The sequence below is a fragment of the Aptenodytes patagonicus genome, chromosome 3 (genome assembly GCF_965638725.1).
Source record: "Aptenodytes patagonicus chromosome 3, bAptPat1.pri.cur, whole genome shotgun sequence".
In the NCBI taxonomy this organism is placed as follows: Eukaryota; Metazoa; Chordata; class Aves; order Sphenisciformes; family Spheniscidae; genus Aptenodytes; species Aptenodytes patagonicus.
In genome coordinates, this window is record NC_134951.1 from 104,552,899 (window position 1) to 104,573,598 (window position 20,700).

At 37.2% G+C, this 20,700-nt stretch overlaps 1 protein-coding gene across 4 annotated transcripts in view; it reads right to left on the reverse strand.

The window, feature by feature from the left end:
• Positions 1-4,704: 4,704 nt before the first annotated feature.
• The window catches only part of BICRAL (BICRA like chromatin remodeling complex associated protein), a 46,798-nt gene continuing 30,802 nt past the window's right edge, over positions 4,705-20,700 (reverse strand). For all 4 annotated transcript variants that reach the window (XM_076334470.1, XM_076334469.1, XM_076334472.1 and 1 more), the window contains exons 5-12: positions 16,490-18,190; positions 14,575-14,674; positions 13,221-13,318; positions 11,318-11,379; positions 11,043-11,188; positions 10,782-10,876; positions 9,190-9,292; positions 4,705-8,388 (exon numbers count right to left, since the gene is read on the reverse strand). In XM_076334470.1, the coding sequence (XP_076190585.1) occupies positions 7,586-8,388; positions 9,190-9,292; positions 10,782-10,876; positions 11,043-11,188; positions 11,318-11,379; positions 13,221-13,318; positions 14,575-14,674; positions 16,490-18,190 (3,108 nt within the window). In that variant the 3' untranslated portion in view covers positions 4,705-7,585. The remainder of the gene's footprint in view (positions 8,389-9,189; positions 9,293-10,781; positions 10,877-11,042; positions 11,189-11,317; positions 11,380-13,220; positions 13,319-14,574; positions 14,675-16,489; positions 18,191-20,700) is intronic.

The following is a 20,700-nucleotide window of genomic DNA, read 5'->3' on the forward strand; positions in this document are numbered from 1 at the left end:
TAATGTTCTTGCTCAATTTAAAACCAGACCTTGCATATTAGCTACGTTCTTTCACAACCAGCTTTCAAACTGTGTGTTGAGCCCATCCTTGCAACAGTAAGACACACAGATCTACATCCAAGTAGGATATTCACTATGTTGTTAAATTCATTCTTCACCCAGTATCATCCAGGTATTTTCAGAGGTGCAAGGGGCAAAAAAGGCAGTATGCGTAATAATTTTTTAAAATGTTAATTATATGATCTAATACAGAAATGCATACAACCCCATACAACTTCCTGTGTGTACAATACATCCTGTGTTTTTAAAATTAAGTTTAGTCATTCAAATCTCAAAGGTCCCCAACAAAATCCATCACACACGCACATCCCTACCTACCTTCCTGCTCATCTCTTCCAAACCCTGGAGCCTCGTCTCCTTCAGCTTCATCTGAATTTCCGTCTCTGTACACAAAGGTTTCCGAATCCCTGTTCCTGAGCACTCTGTATCCAACCCTTCACAGGCACAGCAGACTGGTCTGTTACAGTTTACTCACTGTTACCAGGGGCCTTCCAAATCCCAAATCCCCTATTCCCTGATTAATTTTACCTTGAAAGCAAGGTGAAATCGAATTGTTCAACCTCAGTAATATTAACCACATGCATTTTTATTCTGTTTGCCATTTATCAGCCTCAGGTACACCTAGCAATATCCGGCTGCAAAACGAACTACAGCAGGTTTCCAACAGTGTCACTCTCTGCTGCTGCTCACTTAAAGGATATGCACCACACACACATCAACCACAGTATGGCTAAAAAAAAAGAGCCTGAAACATCTATTAGATAATTGAAATATAGTTGCAGTGTATTACTGCACTTTGGAATGAGACTTTGGAAGGAGAAGTTCTAACCTGAGATGAAATCAGCTTCAAACTGCATTTTAAAAGTTACTCAAATTCAGTAATAGTGAAGAAATATTCTTGTTTACATCATTTAAAAGTACTCTAGAGAACAAAACAGACATTTATATATGTATTTTGTCAGTGCTGGCCCAGTGGCTGAATGCTGCAGTGTACGAAAAGCATCTAAATACCTGTATTTGTAGTATTAGCCCCCTGACTTCCAACAGTAATCACTGAAGCCAAATCGGGCCAAATTTTCAACTGAGTTTTTCTGTACACAAACAAGTACATGCTGCATGCAGCTCTCTCGAAGCCTATTAGCTGCCTGTCAGCAAATGGACTTCACTCACAAAAATAATGGCATAGTATGTGATTACAGCTTTAGAAGTTGTATGAAAAGTTTAAAAAACAAGCATCTTCTTCCTAGTGTCTTTTATGCGCCATGTGATAGTTTCAGAAAGCTGTCAGTTTTGGTATCTCTGAAGTAATTCCCAGAGCTTGAAGTCAATGAGAAGCCAATTGCTGAGACACAGCTTAGGAATGACATGCGTTTTTATGATTTCAACCTTGTACTTCTCCAATTAAACTTCACAATTTGTAATTTCTGAATTTAGTTTCAGCTGCTGAACTTTAGTTTTAATCACAATAATCCAGACAGAATTTTAGCCTCATATAAATGTAAACTATTTTTTGTAATTCCAGCCACTGTACCACTGTACCACTTACCTGATGTTACTACTTGGAATAATTTCTCACCATGACTTGCACATGGTTTCACATCTCAGTATGAACATTTGGAGTCAAAGTTCACAGGAGAGAGTAAAGTTTTGTATTTTCAGAACTGTGCAGTAATTATTAAAAATGTATAATGTTTAGATGAAAAAATTAGCAGCCTGCTTATATGGAAACATTTTATTCAATCGCCACCCCAAAGAACACCGTTAATTATATAATGCTACCTACCGAAGTGCCGAGATGGTGATCGCTGGAGAATCTGAGAGTCCTTGCATCACCTTCCACCCAAGGATATTCTATCAACTAGATTTCATGCTTTTTTAATTTTTATTTTCTAAAGAGAAGTATTACCAGCATAATCCTTAATTGAAATCATCTTTCCACTGATTCAACAGACTGTGGATCAGGCCCTACGTGCCAAGTGTCTAGAAAGGAATGTCAGAGTTAGGTCTACGTTACTTCCACCTCGGTGGTGTGCCGAGACAGTGGAGCTCTATCAGGACAAGCCTGTTTTGGTAAATTAATTGGAATGAAACATCGCTATCTTCACAAGTTGTAATAAACATGTGACAGTAAGGAACTTGTATAGCCAAGAGTTCAGGGTAATTTTGAAAATCTGGCCTCTGGTACGACTACGCTGTGTAATGAAAAGCTACGTAGACCAAAAAGCTAACTGAAACATTAAAAGCTCTCTAGATGTATCAGCATGGACTAACTAACCTGCTTCCCCTTCAAAGCACTGAATTCTAAAATTGCTGTTGTTTCATTAATATAGTTGCAACAATTTACCTCAAATGAGAACACCTCATTTGACTTGGCAGTGTTAGGCTAACGGTTGGACTCGATGATCTTAAGGCTCTTTTCCAACCTAAACGATTCTGTGATTTCAAGGGAAAAAAAAAAAAACAAACAAACTGGAAGAAATTCCTCCAAAAAATCCTGCAATGCAAAAGCAGCAATGAAGACTGAGCACTACATTCCAGAAGGCTAATAATCTGCAGAAACAATGGCACCCACCTGAACAAAAGCTAGCTTATGAGGCCAAGCAAAGCGTGTATGACAGAAGAGCCTTAAATTCCGATTTGGCTTCTTCCTCCATTTGTAAAACATTTTTCCCCACAAAACTGTATAGTATCAAGTCTAGAAAGAAATAAAGCAGGGTTTTATGCTCAGCACACAACATGGCAACTTGAGAGGTTTTTGCTTTTACACCAAAAATATTGGTTCAGCTGGACACTTTGTGTTCTTTTCTCTTTTTCTTCCCTAGTACAGCAAGGTTGCTCAAGTTCACTTGGTGTTTACCTATTGCAACTAGTTATTATGGATAGATTTTTTTTCAATTTCCAGTACAGTGACTAGTTGCAAGACTAGTAGCACAGAAAGACAAATGCCGATCCATAAATTATAAACCGGTAATTCAGTATACCCACCACAACTGCAATCTGAAATCTGTGTACAGTGTATTGTATCTGTGCACCAAAGCTGCTGCTGTTCAGATCGTCACTGGAACTTGCTGCTTTTCTGCAATGACTTTCTTTAACCAAAGTGACAGGTGACCCCCAAGTCATGAAGACAATTTCTTGCATTTCTTGAAGCTGTCTGACAAACACATCATTGTGAAAACTCCGAAGAAAAAGTGTGTACAATTCTAAAGGAAAAATTCAAAGGCTGATAAAGAAAACGCTTCCTGAAGAAGAGAAAAATTTCTCTAAGGTTTAAAATTAACTACGTACCTTTCCTTGTGCCAAGCTTTTTCTGGCAATTTTTTTTCTCTGTACAGATCCTCAAAATGAAAGGTGGTCTGACTTGTTAAATAAGCTATGCATTAATGTGCATGCCTAAATCTTCAGAAATTCTGCCCCATATGTTGGAATAAACATAACAAACCCCACCATAAAAATGCTATTTAAAGGCAATTAAAAAAATAGACCATGTTCTTCTAACAGAAAGATTCTCTGAGGTGAAGACAGCTGCACGGTAAACTGTACATCAAATGTTTCCCAACCCAGAAAGTTTGCCTGGTAATTCTACAGGGATATGACAAAGAGGAAAAAAAATTCCAAGATGCTTAGCCATCCTAACCCAGAGATTAAAATTATATATAACCGATTTTATTCATGTTGTTACTGTCTGAATCCATGTGAGAAGCATTCAAAAATGCATGTTTATTTTGTCTCATTGACAAAATAGTGAATACTAACCATAAAGATTTCTACCTTTCAACACTGCAAGCCCTACTCCAAGTTGAGAGGCAGTGCACCTCACCAATCCTTCGTTTTCATAGCCTCCAAAAATACAGTGTTGACGTTCCAAGCATAAGAGCTTTACTAGATCAGAATCTCAGCATACTTTCTGAAAAATTCCATCACAGTAAGAAAAGGTTCATCACCCCTCTAAAAGTAGGAAGAAGCACTACATCACCAGCAATTGTAACATCTTCTCACAGCCAAAAGGAAGGAATGGGAAATACTGCAAACACAGGTTATCTATAACCAAATACAACTGGCACAACTCAGAAACCTGCAGCATGGATGAGGTGGCCAGCTGAGTAACAAAATCCCTCTCTTTTCTTCTATCTCCCCGAGGTATCAGGAAGATGATGCCTCTATCTTGTGAAAACATGCTGGAGAAGGAGAGTGTGTCTCAGCCACCTCACCATGGCAAGACTTCTAATGACAACAGAGCAGGACCACTGGAAATCTTGTTATTTGGAGATCGACATTACTATATGTAGTTGTAACGCCACATGAACCAAGTCCTAACAGCGTATGTTCAGAAAGATTCATAAAGAGTATGGAAAGTTGTCCTATTAAGTATTTTATAACAGGGCTGCACTATAAAAAGCACAGGAGTAAGAATATTTTGCAACCATATTACTTAAAACTGAGAACAATCCTCTTTTGGAAATGTAAATATTCAACTTGGTTAAATCAAGACAATCACAGATAGACATTTTTTCCCAAATCTTTGGCTGTATTGCAATGGTTGTTTCAATTTGTAATCTCCAACTAAACATTTCCTATCCATGGATTAACAATATATTTACTGACTTGTGTCTTTTAACAGTATTTATCCAACATAACAAAATAAACTGCAATTTGTTATACTTTTTTTTTTTACAAAACATTTTATAAATATTTTTACAAAATGTATACAAAGCAATTTCAAGTGAGACATACTTTACAAATGAAGGTATTTAAGCAAATAAAGTCCATACCACACTGACAATAAGTGACACATCCTCTTTAAGTGAAGTCAGTCTGTAAGGCCTCCCTAATCTAACAGATAAATTATACTAAAATCTTCAAAACGAACATAGTTTTCTTAATTGCCAGTTTAAAATTTGTTTCAATATTAGGCAGTATTAAATAACATTGAAATCACAATGCTGATCCAGCAAAATAATGAAAACATGTTTAAAGTCATGCACATTCACAATACTTTGCTGGACTTGAGCCCATATGATTAATAAATTCATACTTTTTTTTTTTAAGCACAACAAAAATACAATTCTTTCATTTACTGCTTCACCACGTACCAGAATTCCTTTAGAATTGAATTCAAAGGAGTGAACAACAGAACATTAACAATCTAAGATTAATCTTGCTAGGATTGTTCAATGGGTTCCTCTCGTAAGTAGTTCAGAGAAATGTGTCTGAGCGATTCAACCATGATTACTTTTTGTAATTTGTTATTTTTTATATGCCATTGTCCCCCATCCCCAAATGAGATCCAATAGAAGACACATAGCCTGATACTTCAATTACGTATTTGCTGTAGAGAGGCTGGAAACCCCATACCCATTTTGAGGTGGTACAAAAAGCAAGTGGATCAATGAATGTGCAACTTTACTTTTTTTTTTTTCCCCCCCTATAAAAGAAAAATTTAACTGGTTAACATACAGCTGTGTAACTTACTGTTTTCCTTCCTAGTTAGTTTAGAACGGCTGAATGTCCAAAATGATAAAACACACATCAGGATACACAGCCACGAGCATATTATGAAATCTAAAAAGGCAATAGGTGAAGACTGCATTGTCAGTTTTGCCAATAAGAAAACAACTAACAGCCTGAGAATCTATTCTATGGACACCTAACTAGAAATTTAAAACTGGCAATACTTATTATTACCTTGAATATTTTATACAACACTTGGGAATGTTTGGTTTTTACAAACATGTAGTTTAAAATTGGCACAATTTTTTTAAATGGCAATTAGTAACATACAAAACCAGTATTTCCATTCACGTTGAAGGGGAAATGAATTTTAAGTAAGTTCATCTTTCTCACATTGCTTTCTAGATTTCTTTTCCTTTAGTGGTCAGACAGTGGACTGTAGCTCAACACTGAGTTGCGCTATGATCTTCTACTGTCACAAGGATCTAATTCTGCTTTCTTCTGCACTATTCAGATGGACTGAATTACATGACAGCAAAACCTTCTGTTTTCTTTCCTGGCAATCTGACTGACAACCACAGCTTGTCACAATGAGCCTCTCTATTATGAAAATTGTAATCAGCAAGTCTGGAAAATGGCTGGTAATTTTTCTAAGAAATTGTGGAGAAGGCCTGGGGGAGAACATGAGCATACCTTAGAAACCACAACAGATATATCCTCCTGAGCAGACATATGTACTACATGCACGTGACAAATGTCAGCGCACTTATGTGCACAAAAGCACTCATGACCAAAGTAAACTAGGAAAAAGCAGCATGGGCAGCAAAAAAAAAAGATGTCATAGATTAAAATAAATAAATAAAATAATAGGATTCTATCTTAACAACATGACAGCAAGCCAAATACAAACCATGCAATGGTTTCACTTGGCTCTACAATATGAATTAATAATTACACACTTTTCGATATGTTTAAACAATGGGATTGCTGATCGACTTTGGTCTGTACATATCTTGATAATGACGACTGCTACGGTGGATGATTTAACATTCTCTGACAGCAAAAAGCAAAAAAAAAAAAATCAAAAATAAACACTGGCCTTTAAATTTAAACAAAATAAGGCTAATGTCCTCTTAAAATATAAGCTACAAATATCATAACGGTTTTCAAATAAAAGTGCTTTTGACACTTGGTCTAAAAAAAAAACAAACAACAAAAAAAACCCCAACATTTTTACCACTTCAGAAAGACTCAAGGCTGACTACATCCAATTATAAAATGCAAAATCTTTTCCTCAAGAGTTAACATATATATGTATTATATATATAAATTCATGGCTCTATCATGGCCTCATCCTGTACACTTTGCCATTTACTGGCTTCCATTCTACCTTCCTTAGTCAAGCATTTATTACTTCATATCATGCCACTGTGACTAAGATCATATAATATCATCCCACAGACTAAAGTTACCCACTACAAATATATCATCAAGTACTAGTTTCTGCTCAGAAAGCAATAGAAAAGCACTTTAAGTTTAAATTATGAAGCCTTGTAAACGCACTGATGTATCCTTCCAACTTAAGAATCCTAGAACACAGATTCATTAACAAAGCAAATAATCACTTCTGAATAGAGGTACAGTGGGTTTTCCAGAAAAACTAAAAATTTGATGATTTGTGGAAGAGAAGGTTAGGGGAGAATTGTTGCTTCCATCACTTTTTAAAAACATTTTCTTAATAAATATATCCTTTCAAATGACTGTGATTGTCAGTATATTACCGTATTACATAGGGCCTAATAACCTGCAACCTTGTTACGTTGCAGTACTGCACAATTATCAAAAGCACTATCATAATAATACTTGAAATAGTAAGGCCCTAACAGACTGCATTCTAACAAGGATTAACTTTACTTGGATATCTCACTGTAACCACAATGAGTATTGCTCTCAAACACAGAACAGAATCTAGTTTAGAAAGGTTAACCTTAAATGCATGTCAGGCTGTACTTGTGGTGTCATTCACATTTGCTTCTGCTCAGAGAAACATAACTTGTCCATGGTACTGTAACTATTAACACTCTAAGATACTATTTACAGCTGCTTCTAAAATAGAGTCAGTTTCTACAACGCCTTCACTGTGGTCTGGAATAAATTTTTCCAGGCAGTTTTCCTGTGAAGCAATAGGTGAAAAATTAGGAAATTCTAATTCAACCGAACCGCTACTTGTCGCCTCGTTTTGTGGCTCCCTCCCAGCTTTTTTAAGTTCCAAGATGTTTTTAAATGTAGTTTCTAAACTCTTACTGAGCAGTAAGTCTTGCTGGGGTTCACCAGAGCCTTTCCTGTTATCAGGATGTAAAACCTCATTCTTTGGAGAGCTCCTCAGAGTTTTGTCTTGGAGGGAATTATTACACGTTACCTTTGAGAAAGACTGAACTGTGTTCCTTGATATTTTATTGTGTGTTCCATGACCGCCTCTTGACACAGTTTTTGACAAGTCTTCAGAACTCGAAGAATTCTCAGTGGACTTGGCAAGATCTTTCCCAGCCATCTTTTCTTCAGAAAGAGCCACATATTGGCTCTCAGAAGAACAATTAGCTTTTTCAAACTTTAAAGCTTTAGCGAGGCTCTCTGATTTTTTAGTAGAAGCTACTCCTTCTTGTGGTGTCAGAATGTTGTTAGGCACTAGAGGAAGTTTACTGTGATTTGTGGACTCTGCTGAGCTGGATTTTGGTCGGTCTCTGGCTTGGGTTTTGGTAGTCTGACTTCGAGAAGGTAATGTTTTGCTAGACTGATGGTCACTTTTGCCAGACTGTGCTTCTTCAGCTGTTTTATCAAATTGTTTGGCAGAACAACAAAAATCGGCCTGATAACCATCTGAAAATTAAGTAACAACATTTTACTTAAATTACCTATACATCAAAGTAACAGACACTCCAACGTAGTTTGTGAGTATTAAAATTCAAATAACATCCACAGCCTACAGATTCACGTTTTTAAGAGATTTACACATGCTTAAGTGTTCTGCTGCGTCCAGTGTAGGAGATTATGACCAAATTAATCAGCACACTATGCACGTATGTGCACTGTAAAACCAGACTAAAGGCACTTCCTAGCATTCTAAATACGGTATTTGAAAGACTAATACCTTCTTCAATATATCCTCTGAATATCTTTTAAAGTATGCAGAATACGCAGAACATTTAAACAAATAGTAACTGTTATCTTACACAAATAATGTGTTTCTAGTTGCTACATTCAACAGTCTGGTTAAAAATGCTGCCATTTAAGTGGCTATGACATTCCAAAAGCAACACTTCATTCAGATGAACAGGAGTATTCATGCTTCATACAGTGGTGTTCTTTCTTACTGCCAGCAAACTCTCAGATTCTTCCCTACTAGAATTGAGAACATGCAGGAGTCATGACTATTGTCAAAAGAAACTCAGAAATATTTCTCTGCCAAACAGGCCAAATATATTTTTTCCCCAAATAACTGCCTTCAACCTTACAATGTCTCTAGATTGTTGAATTTGGGAGTTACTAAAATTTAACTTGTAACTGCTTATTCAGTATTTCAATTACTGGAATCCCTAGCAATCAGTAGGGCCACAACTATTTTTAAACACTCCATGCTTACGCTGCTTTTGGAAGATTCAGAAGTTAACCATCACTTACCAGGATCCACTAGTGCAAGACGCTTATCCCGGGTCAGAGATGCCCTTTCCTCCTGGTTAAACATCCTATCAATCATAACCATTTCTGCAGAGGGATTTATCCGCTGCAGGAAAAGGAAAAAAACTAACCATCTCTGTAGTCACTCATATGTTGGTACCAAATCAAAATATTTATAGCTTAGTTACTCTTCAGAGAAAAAGAATGTCTTTCATTAGACTTTGCAGAGAATGTTCACAATTCCACAGCGTCTTCAACGATCTTAACTGTGACCTCAACCACTACTGAAACTCAACCATAAAATATTATTCACATTTTATGGTACATTTTATTTGTTAAAGATTTTAAAACAAGGAATTACTATTCTAATTGTAAGAACTGTACCTTTTCAGGACTGAGTATGTTTACAACTGTACACCACAATTTTTTACATCATACAGTATCTCTTTCGGAGAGAAAAACAGCAAAAATCTTGCAATGGGACCACCCTATCATCTTGCTTCTTCCCTGCACTTCTCTCCCATCCTTCTAACTAGATGGTGCTGAGTTGCATTTTGCTGACAATGCCTTCAAGCCACATGGATCCATCCATCACAGAAGAAAGTTCACTGGCTACTAAGTCACAACACAGGCAACTAGTTCCAAACCTGAACATTATGTGAAATAACCTCTTCAAAATGGCTGAATGGGATTTACCATACAACATACCAGATGCTAAAAGAACAGGTTTTAGCCTCCATCCCTCCTTTGCACCTGCCATTACTTGCAAAATATTTGATGGTTAGTATCTTTTTTAATGGGACTGCTAGATTCCAAAACCATATTAATTTTAACACTTATATTACGTATTCCTGTCTCTAAAGCAGAGTGATTTAAGTGTCTATTATACTCAAATTCAAAACTTTTCTGGGCTTGAAAACCAGCATGTCTGAAGCCACAATGACATTTCCTCATCCTTATAAAATACATTCTTAAAGTAACTTTGTCAGTTTTCTTTTTACCTCACGCCTGGGATTGTGAAAGCACTTAGATCAGAAGCATTTCTGATGAAAATGTGAGGCTCCACCTAGCTACTAAGAAGTAATGATTTCCTAAACCGCAGTATGACTTAGCTCCAATTATAGTATGGTTGGAGGCCTCTGAAAGGAGCTTTTCAACATTCTTTCAGGCTCTATCACCACAAAAACACACAGAAATCACCTGCCTGACTACCACAGCCTGTTCAGCGCAAAAGCAAAGTATAGGCAGAGAGCGGATGTTCATGTGTATTAAAAGCCTATGGAACTTATATATAGCAGCACCCTTACTTAGGCGGTATGTGAAATACAAACTCAACCCATTTCACTGATTTTAAGATGTGTACATACACTTAAAAATGCAGGTTGGCCACCGAAACTGCTGGTGCAATAACAAGTACACTGGCTATATGTATGTACCTCTAAAACCTTCATATATATATTTATCACCTTCATAAGGCAATAAATAGTATCAACAAAATGAAATTCTAATGCTCTCACCTTCCTGTAGATGTATTTTTTTTAACAAACTGAATCACATCCTATAAACATAAAATGTACCTGGGTTATACACCTTACCATTGCATCTTCTATAAGCAAACATCTGTATTTGTTCAGCATAGCCTGTGTCCTCTTCAGAAGCTGTGTAGCTACAGATTCAAATTCACTGTCCACTAGAAAGACAAGAGTATACTTTCAAATACTGTTCTTCAGTAACCAGAAGGTTCAGTAACCTGCACAAATTTAAAAATGTTCCCTTTCTTATTGCTCTAACTTACGTAAGAATTCTCTCAATACATTGAGTACAAACGTATTGCCAATTTTTAAAAAGGAAATTACCTTTTCTTAAGTCTTCCTCTGTTGGCAGTGATCCCTGGCACACATGGTATGAAAGGAGTCTCTGAACTGCATCATTTAATGATCTGAACCGACTTTTATCTGGTGTCACAGCATGCACTTGATCCTTCTGTAATTGCTGTAGAATACTACAAGGAAAATTAATGATATATAACTAACACATACTCTAACAGAAGTTTATACATTGACAAAAACTAAAAAGAAATGAAGGTTAGAGGAAACATCTGCAACAAAATTACAGAAGAAGAATGACTTACAAAGCTCCTTTAGTTAACTGTTTAGCAGCAGGCCTTTTCTGTCCAACTAAATGACCATCCACCTAAGTGCAAAATAAAAGACAAATTACAATATATCCCCTCCTTTGCAAAGCCTAAGTTTCAGCATTTATTTCTGCCAGTTAAGTGTATCACCGATACTAAGTGTAACCACCACATAAGTATAAACACTTTCAACTATCTCCTATTTTCACAGGGCACTGTATCAATGAAACAGGGAAGTCACTTCTCTTACATAAACCAAAGGTCTGAAATGTTGTTTGTAAGCAAATTTCACTGTAGTGCATATACATGCTTCACTAGGAAAAACATTGGGTATCAAATTTAGCAGGTGAAAAGAAGAAAAGGTACAACTAGAAACTTTTCCAAAGAAATCTGCTCTCAAGAACTGTCTCTGCATTTCTCAGCTGAGGTCATCTTGCCTGATTTTGATGGATTACAGTATCTGTCAGGAAAGCAGGCTAAGGTTGCGTACTTAAATTCTCAAAAGCCATGGTGGCCGAGTACGGGATGAAAGTGGTTCTAAGAATTCTGTTCCAGTGTCGATGCTATAGATATACCCATTAGGTAGATCTACATCATCTTCTCCTTTCCTTAGACATGTATGAAGCCAAGGTTTTTCAAGAGAACACTGTCCTAAGATGTGAGGCTCTCTGAGGTGGTAAAGGCTCATGATCCTACTGTATGAGAGGCATTACTGCAATCCAAGTATTCTCCCAAAGAAGCCATTTGGGATCAAATAGTCTTTGTTTAATATGAAGTTGTTGGGATTTTTAGTCAACTATTCTTACTAATGAAATTGGTCACAGAGCAAAGTTACTTATGATTTATAAAAAGATTGCATGAAAGCTCTTTTGAACTACAACATGGTTAGAAGGAACAAAAAAAGCATGTGGTACAGAGCATCCTTCTTAGCAAAGTAGGAGCAGCATGCAGCAGGCACACATTATAATGATACTTGCTGGCCAAAAAGCCTCTAGGCTTCACAGCACAAGAAGTATTCACCACCACAGGAGAATGAACATCTGATCAACAATTACAAAACCAGGCTGAACTCATAATTGAGCACTACTGTATCTTCTGCTCTAGTTGTACATCAGTAAGACAGGGAAAAACATTCATGTCATGCTACATCAACAAATACATTTACAGCAAGGGACAAAAATTCTACATCAGATCTTCCCTTGTTTTCTTCCGTGATTGTGTAGTTTAGTTCCATCCACAACGAAGCCCACACCTTCAAGCCTACTTCAAACCCTCGCTTCTTGCCCTCAGCTACTCAGTCCATGAACGTAACAATTGTCCCATCCCTCCAGAAGTTCTTGTATTCCCTCTCCAAAAAAGCTGGCCTCCCCTTCCAGCCCCAAACCCTCGACATAGTGTTAAATTTTTGTACATAGTTGCCATATATAGGAGAACTTTTGGTGGTTATTAAAAAAAAAAAAAATAATACACTGGGGAAAGACGACAATGCAGTAAAGAATAAAACAGACAAAGACCAGATGGAGTTTTTCTGCTACTTCTCACAAACCATCCCCTCCCAATCAGCTAAAGAGTAGCTGAGTTTGTAAGAAGTAATGATAAGAGTAGGTCTAACTTATGTGCAACTCAATGAAGAATTGCTATGTCATATGAAATTATCTTTAGGGAACAGTACAGTCAGACTCCACTTACTGAATTACATCTCAAAACAGCATTCAGAATATCAACTTGCAAAATACTCAACGTTTATTATGTCAAGGTAGAATTTGACAAGCTTGAGTGACTTCATATACTCTCAAAAAACCTGCAAGGACTCCTAGATTATCAATATGGAGTTGAAACATCCCTAACTTCACTAAAATTTTAAGGGAAAGGGAAACATATAAATAAAAGTATTCTCTACCTGTATACTCTGTTGAACTGATGATGATCCTATTACTTTTTCTTGTGGCTGTACAGTTCCTAGAGATTGCTGTATGATTTTTCCTCCAGAGTCCTGTCCTATAAAAAACAGGTTAAAAAGACTCTGTCATCCTAAGCAAGAACAGAGTAGTTTCATGTACCTATCCTGATCATTTTACTTCAGTTTTTAGCTTCTAGGAGAAAGATATGTCTCATATGCTTAAAAGCGTTAGTGCAACTACCCTGTGGAGAAACTGGCTCATAAAAATGAAACCGGACTAATATTTTGTGCTGCAAACTACAAAAATCCTCAGGTATCTCCTACCATCGTACTGCAATGTAAGAAGAAATTCAAATACCATAAGTATAGTGTCCCAATAATTTACTGAAAATCATACAGTACATTTTATCAAGCTTTTCAATACTAACCCTCCCTCAAGCATATAAACACAATTTTTCTGGAGCTTCTGGAAAGTATTTAGACAGCAGGCATCATAATTTTTTTTCTAGATTTTCTAGATGGGCAGACTTCCTCCATTTGCCTTGCTCAGAAATTCAAACAGCATCTTATCAGCCATGCTACATTACAACCAACACAAATAAGAACCACCCCCCCACCCCCCCCCCCAAAAAAAAAAGCATACTGTGCTGATTGTGGAGAATTGCCTGGACAGCCTGCACATAACAGTACACAAGGAAAAAAGAAAAAGGTAGATTATGGGACCTTATTCAAAAGGGTTACTTATGTACAAAGACATCATGAAGGTTACTGCATTTTTGTGTTTTTGAATATATTGGTTTTGTTCTTTTAGTAGCATGGTGCTGCTTGAAAAGCCCAGTATTTTGCCATGAACAACGCATTAACTATTCTAATGAAAAGTGACACATTCAAAAACAAATTGAGTGATGACAGCCTGCACATAACCTTGTAATCGCTATCTTTCTTTCCTCTGTATCTGAAGCAGCCATCACAAGAGAGGGTCTAGAAGTTTCATAGAATTTTTAGCAGATGTCCATATTTTTAAAATGACTTATTTCTATTTTCCTAAGCTGAAAAAAAAAATAAGAAAAATGAAAGAAGGTACAATTTTGGATTTTATAGAGGGGGAGAAATAATTGCTTATTGTGGAGATTCAACTTTTCACTCTACAAAATGAAGTGCCATGGTTGGGAAAAATAAGAGCACGCACTCAATGCTGAAAAATTTAGTTTGTGTTCTTCTAAAAATAGAATTCTGATAACCTTTAGGACCCTATCAGCACGAACCATCAATGCAAGTCTGACACATTGAAGAAGAACCAATTTCTGTTGCTGGAGAAAATTAAGAAAATTATTTTAAAAAGACCTTAGTTGACCTGATAGTGTGTTGCTCAGAAGACTTGTTAGCTGAGGCTGTCTCAAATTATCCTGTGTCTTCGATGCAGAAACTGGTGATGTCTGGGTCATAGCTTTTTTCTGTCACATACATTAAAATAAAAAAAAAAAAAACCCACAGTCAAATATTTACCAAAAGCTTTAACAAACACAGGAAAAAAGCAAAAAAGGCAACTAAAATTCAGCTCTACGCATCCTTTTTCAACCTCAAACCCGTAAGTGGTGAAATTTCACCAATCTCAATTCCTCCTAAGTTCAAGAATTTTATAAAGTAAATCAGAGAGGAATAGAAATTACACTAACAGTACAAATATACACCAGTTACATTCTAGAAGAACCATGAATTACCACTACAAGTGGCCCTAAGAAAGCTCAGCTTCTGAGTCTCAGAACTGCAAGATGACTAAATAAGCTGTCTCCACAACAAAAAAATATACAGTGGAACAAACTGTCCAGTGTTTACCAATTAAATGATGCATGGTTTACAATACAGTACAATACTTAAAATGCAAGTCCAAACAAACTAAAAAGATTCTAGTAAACAGCAGAATTTGTTCTCTGTAGTTCCCATTTTCAGCTCTGAAATTTCAGCACAAAACCAAAATGATCTTTTACAGCGGTAAGAAATATTATGCTTTTATAACTGCTGAAACTCACTGACCCAGCACATATCCTACAAATAGGAAGATGTGGACACGTGAAGAGAAAGTCAGGCAGGCCTCAAATTACTCATCTGCAAACAAAATGTTACAACCTGTGCTAGCAGTTTTGGCAAAGACTAAAAACGTGGTTCTACAACACATTTGCCCTTATTTTCTAAATACACGCTATTTTCTAAGACACATTATTTCATTGCCCATTTTGGTCTTGGTTAAAAAACCCATTAGACCTTTGGGAAAAGAGAAAGATCCAAGATAATTAGTGCAAATGCATTCTGAGACAGTTATTATCAGTACTTTATAATGACCAAGGAAAAAAAAACAAAAGCAAAAAAAGGACAGAAATGGAATAACAGCTTGTTGCAATTGTGTGACAAGTCACTGAGTTAAATATTGGCAGAGTTTGGAAGTTCACTTATGAAAACAGCCAAACTTGAGTTGAATATATACTGCAGCTGCATCAACTGGACAAAAAGAGACCAATTCTCACCTTAAAAGTAAATTCAGAAATTTTTTTTTAATTATTACTAAGTTAGACCTCTTCTTAGAGAAAATATTTTTTAAATGTTATACTTTTACAAACTGCTTTAAAAGGTATTTTCTGTTAAGGATTCTAAGAAACACCTCTTGCCTTGTCTTTGCTTCAAATTTGAAAGCTTCTAACTGCTCCAGACACACAAAACTACAGTGGGCAAAATGCCAAAAAGGTTAAGTTTTAACAGATTAATTTTGTATGGTAAATAACAAAGAGAAACCCAAGAAACCTTTTCATCTCTAATTCGAATAGGTCAAATCTTGAAAACACATGCATAGTTTTTAGTGAGGTCAAAAGACTTGTAAGTGCTAAGAACGTACCCGAGCCTTTACATCTAGCTCTACAGTAAGATTTTCAGGAGAGCTCATAGTTGTATAATCTTACAATGTCCATTCCTTTAAATGGGAGCAGAAATAAATCAGTGCTAAGCAGTTCTGAAAATATTACTGTAAATCACCAACAAAATCTTCTGAATTAATGAAAGTGACAGACTCATTCACTCGGTGATAGACTTCAGAAAATACTGAGTGAAATGGTATCTCTGGGTTACAGTAATTTTCAGCAGTTCCACAGTATTTGTAACAATACGAACTAGCAAAATTAATGTTCTCTGTATTAACACCAGCTTTAATACTTTGCTAACCAGATTTTGGCATAGCTTAGAAGCATTTCTTTGGCTACATTCTCAAGCAGCTTTCATACCTGACCAAAGGCGAACTGTTGTTGTGTTACTCCAACTGACGTGTGACTAAAGGTGCTGATAGATTTGGAAGAGGATGCTGGAAGACGATGCGATGCACTGACAGGAACTTGAGTTCTGTTCTGCGTGAGCTGATCTCCAGTAAAGTTTCCTCCTGGTGCGACAGACTGAACTGATGGTCCCAAGCTAGGATGTACTGAACCAGAGGAACTTGCGACAGCAAATCGATTAGAAGCTGACATATTCGAGACTGTAGACTGCCCAGGTGACATCGTAGTAAAACCCGATCTACCTTGAGAAACATTAGCTTGACTGGGTGACAAATGCAACACCGTTGGTGACGCCTGCTGCAGTGGCACCTGTCCACCAACAATTTGTGAAGTTCCGTGATTTACTATAACTTGGTTTCCAGGAGCTGTGAATGTCTGGCCAGAAACAAGCTGAACAGCTGTGTTCTGATTATTCAGCATCTGTCCTGAATACGACTGGTTGGCTCTTAGCATGTTTGTAGAGTTCCTGTTGAGCATTACATGCTCAGCAGACACTTGGCTAGGAACCAGCTGGGAAGGCTGAGTCTGAAGAAGTTGCCCATTTATGGCCTGGACATGATGAACTGAATTAGAATTAACAGACAAACTTGTAGGTATGAGAAACTGGTTTTGAGGTGCATGAGGCTGTCCCATAGGAGAATGGATAACAATACTACCTCCAGCATTGCTAACTGTCTGAGGTGTAACTGATTTTCTTGTATTTTGTTGATTAACAATATTAACAGACATGTGAGGACCAACTACTGAACTCTGAGGTGAGTTTGCAGAAGCAAACGGAATCCCTTGCTGTACGTGATGTTGCTGTATTCCCAAGTTATTCACATTGTAAGCAGTCTGCTGACCCATCTGGATAGGCTTTGGTTGGATATTAATGGGAACTTTGTTAGAGTTTGGTGCCAAACCCCTCTGAATGATGATATTATGGACAGGCAATGACGTCTGAAAATTTGTGCTGTTAAATGGAACAGTTACAGGTTGTGCTACTGGACTTGAATTTGAGTTACCAAACAGTGAGTTACCATTTGGAGTTTGTCTATGAACCAACAGGCCACTACTCATGTTTGCAGGTGTTTGTTGACCATTGCCTTTCAGTATAATCTGAGATCCATCAAGGTTATTAATGGTCATCATGGAAGGTTGATTACTAAATGAACCAATTAGCTGTATCTGCCCAGAACCACTAATCTGGCTGCTGTTAGACAAATGCTGGCTGGGAACACTAATTCCGACATGTTGCATAAAGCCATGTTGCACACCGACTGTATTGCTTGCAAAAGATGCTCCAACAGGTTGCTGTACCACTTGAGTAACTCCTATAGGTTGCAACGTCTGACCTGAGTAATTAGAAACATTAGAAGCCTGAGTAAAGGATGCTGATGAAGAAGGATGAAGCTGAGCTTGTGCAAACTGTTGGCTAGAACCTACACTGGCATCCAAATATGCCTCTTCTGCCAAAGTCTGTTCAGTAATATTGGCCTCCTGCAAGGACTTCTGAAGAATATCAAAAGGCTGATCCTCAGTAAGATCAGGTAAAGGAGAAGATACAAGTTCATCTTCAAGAAACTGAAGGCTACTGGACAGCTGCAGTCCATCACTAGGCCCCTCTCCAAGCTGACTGCTTACACCTTTTACAGACGACTTAGGATCAGTGTTCTGAAATGCAAAACAAGAAAGAAACAATTTTCGTAAATTCCCAGCTCTACCTTGTTTCCCCATTAACCTTTTTTTCATGCAAGCAAACTTTCTTTACAAAATTATATTCTTTGCATAGTATGTATATAAGGTGCCGTTCATCCCATACAGTGGGGCAGCATAAACATGTGCGTCACTTACACTCCACTCACGCCCTCACAACAGACTGCTGGAGACACTACTCTCCCTTCACTTCTCAAATCTCCCAATTCCACAGCACTCAGCTCTGCAGCTGCACTGTTTCAAGAGGATGTGACATGCTCTTTAAGTACCATTTTCCCTTGCTCAAGCTGAGTACTGTATGGGCAAAAGGATAAAAGAGAGGAGGAGTGAAAAGACCTCCACTCTAACTCAATCGGGGCAAGGTTTCAGTAGCAACAGTAGTAGCAGGGAAAAGACAGGAGAAAGCTGCTCTTTCACCGACTTCCTCTATCAAATGAGATCCATCTCCAAAATCCTACCAATATTTCTATAGTCACACAGTGCAAACTAGTGACCATTTCATGAAGTTAAGGAATTGCACTAATTCTTTGTTTAGAAAAATTTTAGAAACAAAGCAGTAAGAAAAACAATGCTACAGACTTTGTGGTTTATGCTAGTAAAAAGATTACCAAGAACTATAAAGATTGAAACCACAGCTAATCTTAAGTGGCACCTTGAATGAAAAAATCCTTCAAATCTACATCCATAAATACTGTGATAAGGAAAATCAGAACCTACTTAACTCTGGTCTATGATCAATAAAATTTTCCTAAAACAAAACTATGTCCAGAAACTCTAGACAACACAAGTATCAGGTTTCTACAAGTGGAATGACAAATTTAAATGCATAATACTACTTGCAATATCTTTAAGTTAGACAGAGTACACTTTTCTAAACTGCAAAATCATATCTCAACTATTCAAAGACAACATCCAGTTTCTTTTTAGGTCAGGATAAATGCAAAATGTGAGTGTGAAATTATCAGTCACCTTCATACTCTGAGCCTTCACCCCTTGAAGGTCATAGACGCTCATTTTCACCTCATATAAACAGTGTGAAGATGCTGCAAGCCGTAATTATCACATGCAATAATGTCCCCACCCTAACTTCAGTTCCCCAAGCGTATTTATTCAGAATTTTACCCCAATCTGTTTCTGAATCAGCCTGTGTAGTTTATAAAACTTCGGTAATGTTTTAAAACATTAAGAGATTGTTCTTAAAATTCAGTAAAATATTTTCAAAATACAATTATAAAATTACAATAAATATTTTTACATTTAATGTTAACAGAAGGAATTACACTAGTACTTAAATGTCTTGATGTCTGCATCTCATGAACACCTAAAATTTCAAATCAGATTCTCAACTGTACCTAGCTACCATCAGGCAGAGCAAAAAGGAGTCACTAACTAGGGCATTATTAGGACTCATAACTGTCAGGTTCTTGTACAGAATTCCCTATTGCATCTGTAACTTGTCTCCAGTGACAATGACCAATCTGAAATCTTTCACGACTGTGTAACTTAAGAGGGCTCCAGTTAATGCTATTCCAGTTAGTACTAACACTACAACTATTACTAATAATAATAATAGCAATAGTAATAATAAATAATATTACACGCAATCAAGATTAATAGCTTGAAACTCTCCCACTGGAATGAAGAATCTTAAGTTTCATTCCCTGCTCCCAAGACTGTTTAACATCCAAAAATGATTTTATGTGCATGAACTGGAACCAGGGACCTTCCAAGCTAATATCTGAATCACTGCTGCTCAGATTCTGAACAGCCACGCAGAACACCATCCTCATTTCACAGCAAGAAATTAGTGCCTCTGCAACTTCATGAATCTGCTTACCAACGAAAGTCTTATTCTCGCTGGCTCCACGAATATTCTGCTCTCTTAAGCTGTTCTACTATTCTATAATAGGAAGGTGGAAGCAGTCGCCGAGTACAACCCAGGTAATAGGGCAATGGCTGAGGGACCCTCTCATGAGGGTTGTAACAGAGACTGACGACCACCCAAGGAAACCAACCTGGAATCTGTAGAGGTGGTATGCAATCATTCAACTTGGGGGGGGGGGGGGGGGGCAAGTGGACACTGCTTTCTCATCCTTCAGTCAGCAGGAACTTAATCTTGTTTGTGTTAGGTGTTGGCTGAGCATGCTTACCAGCCAAGGCACTGAACCCTTGACACTGAATTTGTAAACTCTGCCACTGAAAGACACAAAGCCTGCATCAAGACAGTCAATCCTACTTCATGGTAGCAATTCTGAATACGTACAAAGACAGAACTTTCAGTATCTGCAAAAATTTTAACAATGAAAACGTCAGAAGTCTTTAACTTTTCAGGCATCTTACATTATAAGCAGGGACTGTGAAACCATCTATTTATATTTTAGATACCCCTTGTTGCTTCACAATGCACTATAAGAATCCATGCAATCAAGTCGTTCTTCACTTAGGTCAGCACAGGGCTCTCGTGCGAG